The sequence below is a fragment of the Haemorhous mexicanus genome, chromosome Z (assembly GCF_027477595.1).
Source record: "Haemorhous mexicanus isolate bHaeMex1 chromosome Z, bHaeMex1.pri, whole genome shotgun sequence".
NCBI lineage: Eukaryota > Metazoa > Chordata > Aves > Passeriformes > Fringillidae > Haemorhous > Haemorhous mexicanus.
This window is the reverse complement of record NC_082381.1, coordinates 61,270,169-61,285,703: the sequence shown is the minus strand read 5'-3', so window position 1 is coordinate 61,285,703 and position 15,535 is coordinate 61,270,169. Positions and strand designations below refer to the sequence as shown.

Sequence of the window (15,535 nt, the reverse complement as noted above, 5' to 3'; positions counted from 1 at the left end):
TATAAACCCACTGAAAATCATGGGTATAATCCAAAGCAGAATTTGAGCACACAGATTTTACAAAATGCTTTGTATAATTTAGGGGGACGCATGCACATTCTCGGCAATGCAGAGAAGTGAGCTCAGTGTACATTCAGCATGAAACTGAAACTGAGAAAAGCCCTTTCAACATAGTCAGGTTTTTTATGACATAAAGCCTGAATAAGGACAGCCTACAAGCTGTGCTATTGGTGCATGTTATACACTGTCATAAGGCTTGGGTAGTCTCTGCTGTTGTGCAAATAGGAGAGTTTTGGGAATCTTTGCTGTTACATGAATCAGATTGCAATGTTCTGCGTAAAGATCTGATGTGAGTATAACACTGATAAAATGCAAATTGCTGTTTTCTGTATTTCTGGCTGATGGATTGCAGGATTTTTCCTAGATTCTTAAGATTTACTTAAGTTTATTTTCAAATTATTACTGGGATACAGACTCTGATTCTGAATGAAAGACTGGATAAGTTCCAGATCCTAAACCACAGGCCCATATACATTTCTAACCCTGATATTTTTAGAAGTTGAAACTCTCTTACAATTCTATCTTCTTTCATAGGCAAAGGCAGAGGAGTGGTGCTGGTGAGCATCTTCAGCTTATGCATGAGGATGTAGCTCTTAGTAAATAGTTCATCCTGAATTTCAGGGAGGATTTGAATGGAGGAAAAAAATCTCTGTATATATTTGTATCTATATATTCCTGTTTACTTTCTTTTAGTTGTTACTAACACACTACCTGCAGGTTGTTTTGATTGTACAGCAAGACTGGAGACTTTCACCTTCTGCATCCCAGAAACAGCATAGGCTATGAAGAGAAGTTCTTGTGCCTCTCTGAGAAGTCTTTCTTTCTGTAGAAGCTGGAGATACAAAAGAAAATTTGCAGTGTATCATGCCAGAGTGTCAGCCTGTATTCAGTAATGCTGCTAAAAGCCGAAAGGCTCTGAAAGGTTCTATGATATGCACAACTGGTTTTTAAATGTAATAAAATTTCACTTCAATTCTATCCTAGTATCTATAGAAAAAAAAAATCAGCCGTATTAGAATGATTGTATTTGTCATAAAACAAAAAACTGACAGTGGAAAATATTCAATAGGTGACAGTTAAACAATGCAGAGAAACTGAGAATTCACAGATAGTGTGAGCAAAGGAGGAAGTGAGAAATTATGTCTCTTCATCTGAAGGCTGAAGAGAGATGGAGAGCAGACTGAAATGATGTAAATAGGCTGTCACATGTAAACATCAGGAATAAACCAATTGTCCCAACAATATATTGCCTCTGTGGTGATGTGGCCAACCAGGGACTGCAGCAAGTGTGCAAAAGGCAAGAAGAACAGCAGGTGAGATGGTATTTGGATGAGGCGGGTTTGAGAGAATGAGAACAAGAGATTATGTCCACAAAATATACTGAGACAGGCTGGAGAAATGGCCTTTGAACAAATTTTAATATGCATGGTTAGGAGTTTTTATTAAATTCCTGAAATAAAAAATAAAATACCTTCTTTCTGATGGTGAGATATGGAACAGCTGTAGTTTGTATGAGGATCTAATGCTTGTTTTTTGTTTGTTCTCTTGTTATTTTTAGACCTAGGATTTTTAAACTTTTTTCTATAATTTTTTTGTTTGTTTCTTTTTTTAAAAGTGGATCCTTCACAGAAAGTAAAATCAGTTTAGCCATTTCAAGAATATGTCAAAAATTTTGTCTTTTTGCACATGTGAGAGTGTTAGAAGAAAGCTGTTGAAAAAACTTACTTCCATTGCAAAATGTACAGAAGGCAGGGGAGTTTCAGTAACAGAAAGACAAAAGAAACTGTGACTGGGACCATATAATCTTTTGCTGTGTACATAGGTGCATGAGAAGATAGTCTCTTTTCTAAATCAGTGAGCATAATACTCCATTTCATGGAGGGAGAGTCAAATGAAGCCAAGTCAGATGCCTGTTAATACAGCTTGATGGCTTGTGATTAAGATGAGTTTGTCATTTTGGATTATTTCCAGAAGGCACTGTCCTATGCTTAGTATGGGTTCTAGCTTTGCAGTACAATAAAACAGAGAGTAGAAGGTGAGGGATTAGGAAAAGCATAGTCATTAGGAAAACATTACTGATCTCAGCTCAGTAATGTTGCAGAGTCTGTCAGCAGCAGAGCAAAAACATTGAATGTGGGAGTGAATAGATCAACTGCAATATTGGTATTTCAAATCTGTAACAAAGTCTACCAGTTCAAGATGTCTCAGGATGCAAGACCACTTGCAAAACTCTGTTTGCAAAAGTGTATGGGACAGTTTGTGTGGAGGTGAACGCAGGCCAGCTGGCGAGCTGGTGACTCATCCATCCTCCCAGCTCCCAGCTGTGGAGTTCAATGTCCCCACTTCCTTCTATATGCTGTAAGCACACCTGTGTTGTACCTGCTGAAACCAAGCAGGATCACATCGGAAGTGCTGCCAACGGGATACCTTGGTCTGCAGAAAAATACAATTCAAAGAAGGGTCTGTCTACCATAGCCATTAAACTTAAAAAGGACCAAGTATCCCTTCCTTAGTCCTTTAACACTTTGATATTCCAGAGTGAAATCTGAGATATTATTGTGAACTTCTGTGTTGATTTGACTCCTGCTTTAAAACTGGAGGAAAGCCAGTGTGCTTGAAAATTTGTTTAGCTTTTTCAACTGTTCTGATTATTCTAGTGGAAGTTATGGGTCTCCTTGCTTAATGCTGCTAAATTACATTATGTAGACACCAAATATGTTTACTGTTCTAAATCATACATTTGCTGGAAAACAAATATTTTAATAGCTGAAACAATGTTTCTGGGAAAGGGTTTTCCATTATTTATTTGACTATAAGGTCCCTGAATCAGTGACTGTGTCTTTAGTTGTTTTTTTTTAGTGAACAGCAAAAAGACTTGTTTGGGATCTTTTGTTAAACTTGTGTTGAGAATAATCATAGAACTACAGAATCATAGAATTATTGAGTTGGAAGGAATCTTTGAAGGTGGTCTACTCCAACCCCCCTGCCATGTGCAGGAGCAATCACAGCAAGGGTAATAATCAAAGGCAGCTCCAGAGGATCTTACATTAAGATGCTTATTTTACTTAAGAAAAGCATTATGACCTTCCATGGATGAAAATAATAAGATTTAATTTACATTACTCACATGTGTGTTTCAATCATTATTACAAAGGAGTAGTTTGTAAAATATTCTGTGAGCTTCATGTTCCTTTGCTTAAAATACTTCTTGTAAACTTAACATTATGAACACTGTGAGAGTTGTCACTATCACAAAATCAATCCTAACTCTTGTGACCAGACTGGTGCCAACCTCAAGTGCTAATGCACTGTGGTGAAAACACATATGTGTTTTCTGACAATAGGATCCAGTAAATAACAATAAACACATACCAAAGAGGTCTGTACAAAGCATGGCTACTTAAATGAGCTACCCAAGCTTTTGCTCAAGAGCAGTTAAAGCATGTAGCAGATTGATGTTCATATTTTGCCACCTGTTTCGGTTCCTGAGAGCATCCTTATAATATCCAGTCATGATAAGCACTTTTTCACTTCTGTCTTGTGATTTTGGACAACCACTAAAGATTTTATATGAAGTGAGGCCAAAAATTACCTTTTTTTTTTTTTTTTTTTTTGAGACAAGTGTCATAAACCCTCTAGATAAGTGAGCTGGGACCAGGGCTAAAGTTACAGGCATGATCAACTGAATGAATCAAGAGGAGAAAAACAATACTTAGTATCATTTCAATCTTTGATGGAACTTCAGCAATTTATTATCATTACCATCTGGATTTCAGTCAGCAATCACTAAGAAAATTTACCAGAATATATTGCTTGTGGCCCCATGAAGTAAAGTATGGATTTCAACTTTGTATTTTCAGTAAAGCACAAAAGCTGTACAAAAAGAAAATATTATATTCCTCATTTTCCCTGATCATTGTCATACTTTTGTTTTCATTGGTCCGTTCAAAGTTTTTGTCTTGGGCCTTAAATCTTCATTACAATCATAAAAAGCCATTATGGTCTTTAGATGTTTGATTTGATGCTTTTTACCACCTCAATTATCCAAGGTTTTTCGACTTAATTCTCAGAATCACAGAGCACTGTGAGAACTTGCTTTTTCTTTTGCAGGTTGGTCTGGGAAATCAATTCACTGACTCCATCTGAATTGCTCTTGAAATGTCATACTACTTCTTACTGTTCTCAGATGTGTATTTTCAATTCCTCACTTGGCTGCAAGAACCATTAAGTACTAATTTTTGTGGCACAGTGTTCCTTCTTTAATCCCTGTGAATTTGTAACAGGCATATGATGAATACATTTTAGAAGTGGCCTTTTTCTTAACAGAAAAACAAAAGACTTTTGCATAAGCTTAGTATAAGTTAGGATGGTTGTGTACAAGGACTGTTGAAGAGCAGGGCAAGACGTATGTTTTATGAAAAATAGGGAGAACATGAGGTCTATTCTGTAACACCATGAATGGTTAGTAGTGCAAGCTCAGAAGAAATCACCCTCTGGATGCTGATGCCGGCTTTTCTATGGAAGTGTGTCAGAGCCACATGATGAAGTTGAATGGGTAAATTGCACAACAACTTGATTTCTGCTTGTGAGATTATGGAAATAAAGAAGGATGCCTTCTAATACAGATCCTTGCTGACAAATCCTTGCTCTTTCTAATACATATCTGTGCTAATAGATCTTTGATCTTTCTAATACAGATCCTTCCTGCTTCCCACAAGCATTCTATGACTGCCTTCAGTATCCCAAGTTAAAATGTTCTAATATTTGGTTTCTTTTGTGTATTTATATTATATGTAATACTTTTCTAAAACTAATCTCTCTAGTCAGACAAGATTTACTTGATATGTAATAATTATGATTATCTGCCGGGGCAGACTGTGTATCTTCTTATTTTTACTATCAGTAATATGTGTATTTTTAAAAATCCTATCTCCTACATTAAAAATAAACATGTTCTGCATTCTCAGTGTACTCTAAACTATAAAAAGAGAGCAGAATACCTAAAATGTCTCACATAAGGTTAATCTAGGGATCTAAATATTGATGTGAAATACTGTTTCATTCTTCATTCTGTTCTTTCCTTTATGTCCATGAGCAGAGTAGGAGACTGAGGATGGTAAATAGTAGCAGTCTTTACTTCTGCATCTGGAAAATAGAGATATTGATGGTGTTTATTAGCTCCTTTCTCACGCAGTCATAGTAATTTTGATTAATCACACATTAAATAGTGATGGACTCTATCCTCTGATAAAGGTAACTAGCTTTCATTTACATGTAATGTCTGCTTACAGTAGTCTGCATATAAACCTTTATTACACACAAAAACATCACATCAAAAAGAAGTCCCATAATTTTGCCTGCTAATTTGCTAAGATTTGAGCCTCACTTTCCAAGACACTGAAAGCTCAAGGGTAGAAGCAATGAGAGAAATGCAGCACCTGAGAAAATTGGAACCAGAATGTTTCAAGCTGAGCCCACAAAAGAATAGGGAAGTAGAATTCAACCACTCCTCCAGCAAGTCTAGCTCTGGGGAAGTCTAAAATTGCTCCTTCTCTTCTTTACTTCCTTGTAGCTTATTTCTGGATCTTATTCACTATTTCTTTTCAGATTATATTGCATGTTAACAAGCTTTATTCAAAGTAATTTTTCTATCTTTTCTATTATCTCATTAGTTTTGTTATAAATTTTGCCCCTAGTGCTTCTTTGTTGTTTGGGTTTTTTTCTCTTTTTAGTTATGTTGATCTGTATACAATAGTATGAAAAAATATGTGATAGTTTGCTTGCTACTGGAAGACAAATACATTCACTCTAAAACTGTACTTTCTCCTTTTGCATTGTTCCAGGGCTGATGGTTTACTATCAGTAATACAAGGCAGTTTGTACAAGTCAGACATTGCTATAAGTAAAGTGAAAAAGTAGCAGCAGTATGTCTTCATTCTAATCCTTTCTGAAGCACACTTCAATTTAACCATCCTGAGATTTCCACTGCCTCACAATGTGTTCCTGGTATTTCCTGGCCTTTAGGTTTAAGGCAATAGGAAACTGCAAAATACCCCACGCAAAGCAAAGCTGAAACAAAAGCAGGGTTAGAAATCTTGTAAACTAGATCATGTGTTAGTGCAGACAGTTATAAAATCTGTTCGTGTATGTTCATGAATCTCTCCTACATGTGAGAAGTCAATTGCAATTGATTATTATCTGTGGATAGTAAAAAATATAAAAGCATTTCCCTGTAAGATTATTTGAAACTACCTGCAAGCTACAGATCCTGAAAATGTCATGACTGAAGTTGTGGAAATGTTTCATTTCTCTTTATTGCCACTGTTTCATTGCCATTGGTTCATATTCTTTGTGTGTGCATGAGTTGCTCTAATACAGATTTCCTTGTTTCTGCTGGTAGCCAGTGTTTGTTTCTGTTTTTGCTTTTTATGAGCAGTGATGAATTTAAAGACTAGCATGGCTCTGATCTGCCTCAGCATAGGGTAGTTGTTGCAAGTTCTAATGCAATTCTACTTTTATTTCAGATCTACCTGAGAAAATGTTCCAAATCCTTACAATACTGTTGCTGGAAACACAGCTCTCCATGATTTCAGGTAAGAGAGAACCTGCCTTTCAGTTCCACTAACAGAACTAATGCAGCTTTTAGTATGTGGCTTCAGCACCTCCCCCAATACTTGCATGAATGGTCAGTAATGTCTGGAGCCTCTGCTGTCTATCTTATAGAAGGCACTGGTACAAACTGAGCACAGGACAGGAGTCCGTCACTTTCCAGAGTCAGGCTTCTGTAACATATTGTGTATTGGCAGCTATGTCCAGCATCAGTGGCATGGCTGTGAGAAGGAGAGTGACCAAAGAAACCAATGCCTACTGGGAGGTGTAACAATCTCAGTGTGAGATGGCATGAAGTATAATCACTTGTGTTCCCCCGTCCATGTCTGTAGCAGAAGCAGCTTGGCAAAAACCCAGAAGGAGCTTGGCAATTTTCACATACTTTTCTCCCTTGCTACAGTTGTATTACAGTGAATAAACAAACACTGCTAAGAAGAACCTAGCAATGCTAAGGTTTCCCTGTAAGTATTTCAGAGACACATAAAATAAAAAGAATGCATAAACAGTTGCACGGACTTCTCTTTGCAATGTCACTACCAATACTTCCAAGTGCTCCTGAATTGTCTACCAATACATAGCACATCCAATATGGGAAGTAGTAACAAAGTATATTGAATGATGTATTAGAAATAACTCTGCCATTTCAAGCACACTTTAAAATGGTAACCTATTCATAACAATATTAATTTCAGATTGGGTGAATGACTAAGACTATTTTGATATATTTTCTGTAATACTGTTGCATGTATCTGAGAAAATGCGTGAGATCAAATGATACTCACATGGTTCCAGGTTTGTGGAGACTGTAATTGTTACATAGCAATTTGAGCTATACACATTCATCCAGTGCAACTCTGTTTAACAGGAACTACACTGGTATTTCTTTTTGTAAAGGATAGTGACATTAGATTTACAATTTCCACAATTAATTGTTGCTTTTACTACAGTCTTAGGACATGTAAGAGACCATATAATGGATTAATAAAAATGGTCCCTGTGTAACCACTGGCCTAGCCTTAAGTTACTCATTAAATGCAAAAAAACCCAATAAAACAAAACCTACCACCAAAAACTTGGTAATTCTGCCCTCGTCTTTCAGATTCTGTAATCAATACAGAATATAGATGATTTGCTATAATTACTATATGGTGAAAATATTAGTGTGAATATGAAAAAAGTGCTTACAACTTTTAGTCAAATCAGTAACCATATACCTCTGACTGTCTGACACAGTTTTGCCCAACTTTAAAGAAAATCAGAACATATTTTGATGAAACAAACGAAACTGTTCTCTTTTCCTCACATAGCTTTATTTACAGTAGAAGTTCCTCAACAGCTCTACACTGCAGAATATGGGAGCAACGTGACCATGGAATGCAGATTCCCTGTGAATGGCTCAGTGGATCTAGGACTCCTGACTGTTGTTTGGGAGCAGAAAAGGCAGGGCTTGTTGAAGTCAAAAGAGGTGTACATATTCCGCAATGGGAAGGCACTCCATCCATCTCAACACCCTGATTACAAAGGAAGAGCATCACTTCTGCACAGTGAACTGAAGTTGGGAAGAGCCATCATCCAGATCACCAATGTTAAGATCACAGATGCAGGATCATACCTTTGTCTCATTGACTACCAGGGCGTGGACTACAAGTACATTGCTTTGGAAGTAAGAGGTGAGTGGTTAAATTAAGTGTAATTATATACTCATTGAGATGTCTCTACTAAATTCCTGCAGGCTAGTAGAAATTGGTTAATCTGAAAGAATTTGTTGCTAGTCGTCTCACCAAGACTGTGCTCAGACCCCAAAGTAATTCTCTTAGTGGTGGCTAGCCTTTCAACAGCTGAGCTCCTCCAGGAGCACCTGGTGCTGTGGAGGGACAGCATCTGCTCTCCTTCCATCTTTCTTTCTACAGCCTTCTTCTCCCTCTTCTCCTTTGATCCTCTTGTTGGGACACCCTCTGGTCATTCCAAAAAGTTTCTCAGAGATGCTTTGAAACACTTATGAATTCTGCTGCAATGACCCAAGTGGCTGGGGATTCCCCAAGTGGCTGCACTTCCCAGAGCAAGGACATGTGATTTTCTGTGTCCATTGAAGCCGAATGGGCATTAGTAAATAGAGTATATGCTAATGGAAAGTGTGACAGACCAGATCTTTGAAAGATTTTTGGTGTTTCCCACTAATTGCATTTCTGTGTGATGTAAGGCAGCATTTCATTTCCCACCCAGATATTTAAATAACAATATTTATCAAATGCAAAAATGGACACAGACATTCTTAAGACCCACATTAGTTCCTATTAAAAGTCAATTTTGTTCTAATATGATGAAAATATTACACTGCTTATAAGCTATGGTAAACAAACATGAAATCATGCTTTCTTGAAGTGGCATATTCTAAAAGTGAAAATAAGAGTCCCATAAGATTCCACATGTCTCCTCTGTCTTAATAAATCATAAATTTAGTGTCAACTGCTGCCCTGCATAAAGTACTGAAGTGTATTCTTTTGCTGTAGGCATGGTAAGGATTGAATAATCCATTTTGCATTGTTCTACAAAGCATCCTTTACCATTTTGAATAAGTGTTCCACAGATATAGCCAGAGACAATACATAGCATTAAAAGGAAGCAGGGAAAGTGAAGTGGGAAAATGACTGTTGTTGCATACAAAAATTTCACTCAACAACTTCTCATGCAGCACCTTACAAGAGAATAAATACTCAAGTAATGAGAATACCAGGTGAAGACAAGTTTGTTTTTATGTGCCAGTCAGAAGGCTTTCCTCTGGCAGAGGTTTTCTGGCAAAATGAGAACTTCAATCTCAGTGGATCTGCAAATACCACCTATACACTGACTGCAGATGGCCTCTACAATGTCACCAGCATCCTGGCATTCAAACCAAATATGAGTGAGAACTACACGTGTGTCTTCTGGAATAAAGAACTGAATGGAGTAACTTCAGCTCACTTTTCTACTTTAGGTTCGTATGATCTTGAACTTGTACATGACAGGGTTCATACATACCTCATGTGCTATGCTCCATCACTGGAGTTCAGTTCTGGAAAACAGTGTAATATTGATTCTTGGTAAACTGAACAAGTCAGTATTATTTATGTCTTTGAAGTCTCAGCTAGCTTCCACTCCAACAAACCACTCTGTATTTTTCTATATGTTTTAATTCTAGAGTAGTGTTCCTTATAAAGCCAATACATTTCCTTATGTATTGGCTTTTCCTGCCAATACAGAGGGAATTTCTTCAGCTGCATGGGCATTTTTCCTGATAGTCTCCTACTTAATTGTTCTATCTAGTTGTCTACCTTGATTTCAGCAAGGCTTTTGACACTGTTGCCCATAATATCCTCATGGGTAAGCTCAGGAAATGTGGGTTAGATGAACAGGATCAAGAACTGGTAAATTACAGAGTCCAGAAGGTTGTGATCAGAGGAATAGTATCCAGATGGAAGCCTGCTGTCAGTGGCATTCCCTAAGGATCAATACTGGGTCCAGTCTTGTTCAATTTATAGCAACCCAGACAAAGGAATCAAAGGCATCCTCCACAGCTTTGCTAGTAACACTAAACTGGGTGCAGTGGCTGATCCACCTGAAGGCCCTGCTGCCATTTCATGGACCTTGATTAGCTGGAGGGCTGGGCAAAATGAAATCTAGTGAGGCTCAACGGAGTCTAAGGTCCCGCACCTGGGGAGGAATTGCCTCACGTGCCAGCACAGGCTGGGGCTGACCTCTGTGCAGCGGTTCTGCAGAGAAGGACCTAGGAGTCCTGGCAGACAAAAAGCTCTCCATGAGCCAGCCAAGAAAGCTAATGATATCCTGGGGCACATTAGGAAGAACATTGCCAACAGGTTGAGGCAGATGATCCTACCCCTTTACTCAGCAGTAAAGGTCACACCTGGAGTGCTGTGCCCAGTGCTGTGCCCAGTTCTGGGCTCCTCAGGACATGAGAGAAAAGGAGATACTGGAGAGGGTTCAGCAACGGCCACAAGGATGATGAGGGGTCTGAAGTATCTCTCTTATGAGGAGATACTGTTTAGTTTGGAGAAGACTGAGAGGAGGTCTCATCAGTAGATATAAATATTTCAAAGCAGATGCCAACAGGATGACAGACTCATATACCATACAAATGAAAGATTTGACTGGCTGTTTTTAAGGCTTTTCACAGTAATATTTAAGAACAAATTATTCATAAAATGAGTAAATCACGATGTTGATAAATTTTAAAAATCCTTTGTTCAGTCAGAGCAAGTCTTTGGAGAAACAGAACTGATAACTTGATAAACAATGCCTGTTTTGTAAGTTATAAATTTACTCTCCTTTTAATGTTTTTAACAGCTTTAATGAGTACACAGTATAGTGGACAAAAATTCCTGATCTCTTTAATCATCCTCACATGTGTGACTGTAGCTGTCCTTCTCTCTGCACTAATAATATTTCAGAAGAAAAAATCATTCAAGAATAAGCAACCCAAAAAAGGTACACTTTACTTCAAATAGTGAAACTTTTTACTATTTCTTTACTTTTTCCTCTGAACAACATTGAGGAAATTTTAATAAGGCACACTTGTATGACTTTGGTCACATTTTATTTCTAGATGACAAGAGGGTAGAAAATGAGATCTTGGATAATTTGAATTGGGTTTTATTTTCCTCACTGTGTTACTTATGTGAGACAAGGTGTATGGAAAGTTTTTAAAGCTGACCAGTTAGTGTTCTGTACAGAGTACAAACAAACTTTGCCTTGCGTAAGGAGGACTGTAAAAGCATAGTTTGAACTGTATTTTCTTCATAGCTACAAAGACATTGTGGCTACAGTATATTACACAGAATTTTTATTTTTCAACTCCAATATGGCTCTACAACTAAAATGGTGTGATACAGGACTATTACAGTATTTCCTTCCTTGTTTGCTTGTGCAGTAGTACAAAACTAATAAAGCAAACAGACTATTATTCTAGTATTTTCTTGCACATGAACAGACTCCAGTAAACCAGACTATATGTATTTATGGTCATGAAAGGAGAGTCTTAACATTATGTCTTCAGAATTTGATTCAAGTTTTGTAAAGGTTTTGATTCGAGTTTTGTAAAAGAAAAGAAACATAGAGAAGTTTATTTATTTGATCTGACTTAATAATAACTGTGCTTACAGCTCAGTTTAATCTAAAGATTTGTTGAATAGTTATAGTTACAATATAGTTTCTTTCAAATCTAGAAATGTTTATACTAAATTTGTATATATTTACTTTAACAGACAGGAAAAGAAAACTGAACCCTAATGCAAAGGATGAGAACAGTAAGTCATTGGAAATTTTTAAAATTTACATTTACATATTTTTCTTTCTTACATCTAAAATCTTAAAAAATATGTAGATTGAAACGTAAATAATGTTACACCAGAATAGAGGTTAGTTTAGAGTTTAAATTGTTTTATTCTTGAGTTTTTTAAAAATGCATTTTCTAAAGTTTTGACTTTCTCTTGGGAAATGTAAAAATTTATAAATATTGGTTCCCTTTCACTGAGGTACCAATAGCTTTCATACACAACTCAGCACACACCTCTGTATACCAGCTGGGGTTCTAGTAGTCTTGACTTGGCTGAGAAGAATACTCACAGAAAGCTGGTTGCTTTGGATAGCATCAATATTTTTGTGGCAATAGTCTGTCATACTTTTAGATCAGGCTACAGGTTTTAACAACAAATAAAATGATACCTCATTTATCTGGAACAGGCTACTTCTTGTCTTATGAGAATCTGACCTGCCTAGACATCCAGAAATGTTTCTGTTTCAGAGGGAAGATAATCCCTAAAAAACTGTCAGGATGCATCTAACTGTTCCATACTAAAGCTGAACTGAAGAACAAAAGATATGACCATAGGAAATGATAAATCAATATGACAAGAAAAGTCTTAATGCACCTACTGACATAAATCAGTTTTGTTGCCTAGAGATAACAGTTTGACAGGCTATTGCATCGTGAGGTGAGAGGCTGTGGCCAGTGTTTGGTACAGAGGTACTTGGTTCAGCCATAATTCCTTGGTGTCCAAGCAGACCCTCACAGAGCGTATTGAGGTCAGCCCTAAGGCTGCCAAGGAGCACAAATGGAGTAATACTGTGATGCAGCTAACCTAGTGAACACAGAGACAACTCAGGGCTTTTCCAAGGATCAGATTTTTTTGAGAATCCACCCATGTTTCTCACTGCTAAAAAAACACATGAAGAAGTCACCAGCTTAAAAAATAAATTTTGTAGGTGAAAGCTAGATATTGGATGAAGAGGGCATGAATTCACTGATTTCCAAATCACCTCAGGTTGTCATGTTTGCATCTTAACTGTAAGTGTTTGATCCACTGCCATCAGTAGATATTACAATTGAAACAACACTTTCAGAAAGACACTTTCACCTTCCAGAAACATTGCTACAGTCAAAGTCTCATTCTTATTTTTCATGTGACAGTGTGAAACTTTAGTGGCATCATGACATGCACTAATGAACACAAGCTCAAGGCAAGCAGCATTCTGGAGAACAGCGTTGGTGCATGTCCAGGCATCATTCCAGTGCATATTGTCTGAGCATAGTTTGGCTTCTCCTGGCTTTTTGTATTACTTTTGTATTTTACCCCTTTGTAGCCTCTTCTGTGCACTTAGTGAAATGAAGAAATTAAAGGACACAAGGCCATTCTTTGCGGTTTTACTTCTTCATTTTAATGACAAAAAAAACTTTGTCTTATTTGCAACATGCAGTAAGTCAGATGACAAACATTTATATTTCTCAGCATTGGATGTTTTTAAGAAACCCTGGAAAGAACCTTTTTTCCATGATGAGTAGGTAGTTGAAGCATAAAGCCACAGATACTTTACCACAGTGCCTTGGAAATGACCCATACAGTCCTGGTTACAGTAACAAGGACTTTAAGGTTACCAGTTTTAACTTACACCTCAAGTTGTATCAGAACGGAATATGTAGGACATTTAAACTCATTACTGAAGTCCCAGTTCTGAATACTTTTAATCACATGCACATATTTACTGACAATCATTACCATGGGTCCTCTCTAAACTGATTTCAGTTTTGTTATTTCATTTATATGGCTGGAAGTGAGTGATAGCTTTGTTGTAATAGAAAATTCAGAATCTGGACTACAGATAAAAGAGATAATTCTTTCCTCGGAAAAGATCACAGCAGATGTTCTTGTAAATTATAACAGCTTTAAGGACCCATTGTGACTTCAGCATGATCCAGGAGACTGAGCTTTCACTCTTTATCCCTCAGTTGTTAAAATCAGGCTTTTTATTTTCTTAAATCTCTGCAGACTTTTAAACTAATACTATTGTGTTTTCTTTCTTTGAGGTGATGATTTTAACTCTCAGACTGAGGCTTTATACTTGTCAACTGCCACAGCTTCAAGAGACAGTGGGGATGTGGGTCTGTGAAATTCTTCATCTACATGCCAGAATTTGCACTTTTTCCATCAGTTTTTGAGGACTTCAAAAGAAAATTACAGCACTTTAGCCTTAAGATAAAGAGTGAACTCATGGGGATGTAATTACATTGCAGCGATGGAAAGCTATGCCTCCTCAGATACCATATCTTCTTGAAGTTACTGAGAGCTATGCTGTCACAAAATGTGGTTTACCACTGTGGAGAGGTCAGCTGAGTGCCTTTGATACACTTTACTTTTGGACTTACTGTTGCTCAAGGGATTTTTGTTTAAGAATGCCTTTATCAACTGTTCCAGTCTCAGGGATGGTGCTTGGAGTCAAAAATCTTGTGAAATTTGAATAAAAGCTATCTTATGTCAATTATCTTTCTGGTGGAAATATCATTACACGCCCATATCCCATTTCGAAATTTTCTAACACATTAAACTGGGTATTACCATAAGTACCCACTTGCATCATTGTACCCACTTGTATAACTTGTATCATTGCAACATCTAGAAGACATTTCATATAGCAAGAGCAATAAGAGGTTGAAACTAAATCAAAGAAAAGACAAAAAAACCCCCCACCCAATACTAGCAATAAATCAACATTATGTTGCATAAGAGAATTTTAATGTCTATATAAAACCTCACAAGTAAGTCAGGTAAAAAAACCATGAACTGTGATACTATGCTACATAAAAAGTTTCAAATTTGAACTGATTATTCAACAGAATTTTCTTTAGGAGGAATCTGGAAGCAAAAGTGAAAATGAAGCTCAGACAGATTTCTGCATTGGTTATTTTTAAACAGTAATTTTGCCTTTGTTCAGACGAAGAAGTGAGTCATTTCCATGCCAGGCTGCTTTGCTTCCTAGTACTGGAACGCCAGATTTGGAAAAACATCCAAAATGCATCCAATTTGTCTCTTAGTAAGTCATGAGATAGTGAACCAAGGGCATTGGGTAAGATCTGTCATAGTTTTGAAAGACCAGTGGCTTTGGTAAGCTGTGTTTTCTACTAAAATAGATGTAACAAGTTTGAAGAAAGGCGTTCACGTGGAAGCTACTTCTGCTATGATCTTGCTCTTAGAATTCTGAGTTCCACTGATTGAAGTTTTTGCATAGCTATGAATTTGGATGGGAACTGCTTCTCCAGTGTCACTTTCCAGCTATTTATTCCAGCAAAAAGTGGACCTACAGTGCTGCTATGAGACCAGAACATCATCATTCACCCTCTCGTTTCACCAGGACTGATTTTAAAAACCAGGACTGCCATTGATTTTACTTGTGGAGGAGAAAAACTAATCTCTCTCTGACATCATCTGTAATTTAATAGCTATGTACTGCACCTTTAATTACCCATTTGTAGCCACTGGATTCAGCTGGGACAAATCCACACCAGGCTTGCGATATCCTATGTCCTTGCTGACATGGC

General features: G+C 37.2%; 1 protein-coding gene across 4 annotated transcripts; it reads left to right on the top strand.

The window, feature by feature from the left end:
- Positions 1 to 226: 226 nt before the first annotated feature.
- On the top strand, positions 227 to 14,478 carry LOC132342040 (programmed cell death 1 ligand 2-like). 4 transcript variants are annotated; one of them, XM_059874223.1, is made up of 7 exons: positions 227 to 349; positions 6,585 to 6,653; positions 7,977 to 8,339; positions 9,362 to 9,643; positions 11,011 to 11,151; positions 11,928 to 11,969; positions 14,027 to 14,478. In XM_059874223.1, exons 2-7 carry the CDS (start codon positions 6,599 to 6,601, stop codon positions 14,107 to 14,109), a joined length of 966 nt encoding a protein of 321 aa, XP_059730206.1. In that variant the 5' UTR covers positions 227 to 349; positions 6,585 to 6,598; the 3' UTR covers positions 14,110 to 14,478. The 4 variants fall into 4 exon arrangements, with proteins under 4 accessions (XP_059730206.1, XP_059730207.1, XP_059730208.1 ...); XM_059874224.1 differs by lacking the exon at positions 227 to 349 and adding an exon at positions 4,184 to 4,615 and having other exon boundaries at positions 9,437 to 9,643; XM_059874222.1 differs by lacking the exon at positions 227 to 349 and adding an exon at positions 4,189 to 4,615.
- Positions 14,479 to 15,535: the final 1,057 nt, after the last annotated feature.

Excerpts from the sequence above, each read along its gene's own strand:
- LOC132342040 (XM_059874222.1), top strand. Across the intron at positions 9,644-11,010 it reads AGCTCACTTTTCTACTTTAG|CTTTAATGAGTACACAGTAT; the intron begins GTTCGTATGATC and ends TGTTTTTAACAG. Across the intron at positions 11,970-14,026 it reads TAATGCAAAGGATGAGAACA|GTGATGATTTTAACTCTCAG; the intron begins GTAAGTCATTGG and ends TCTTTCTTTGAG.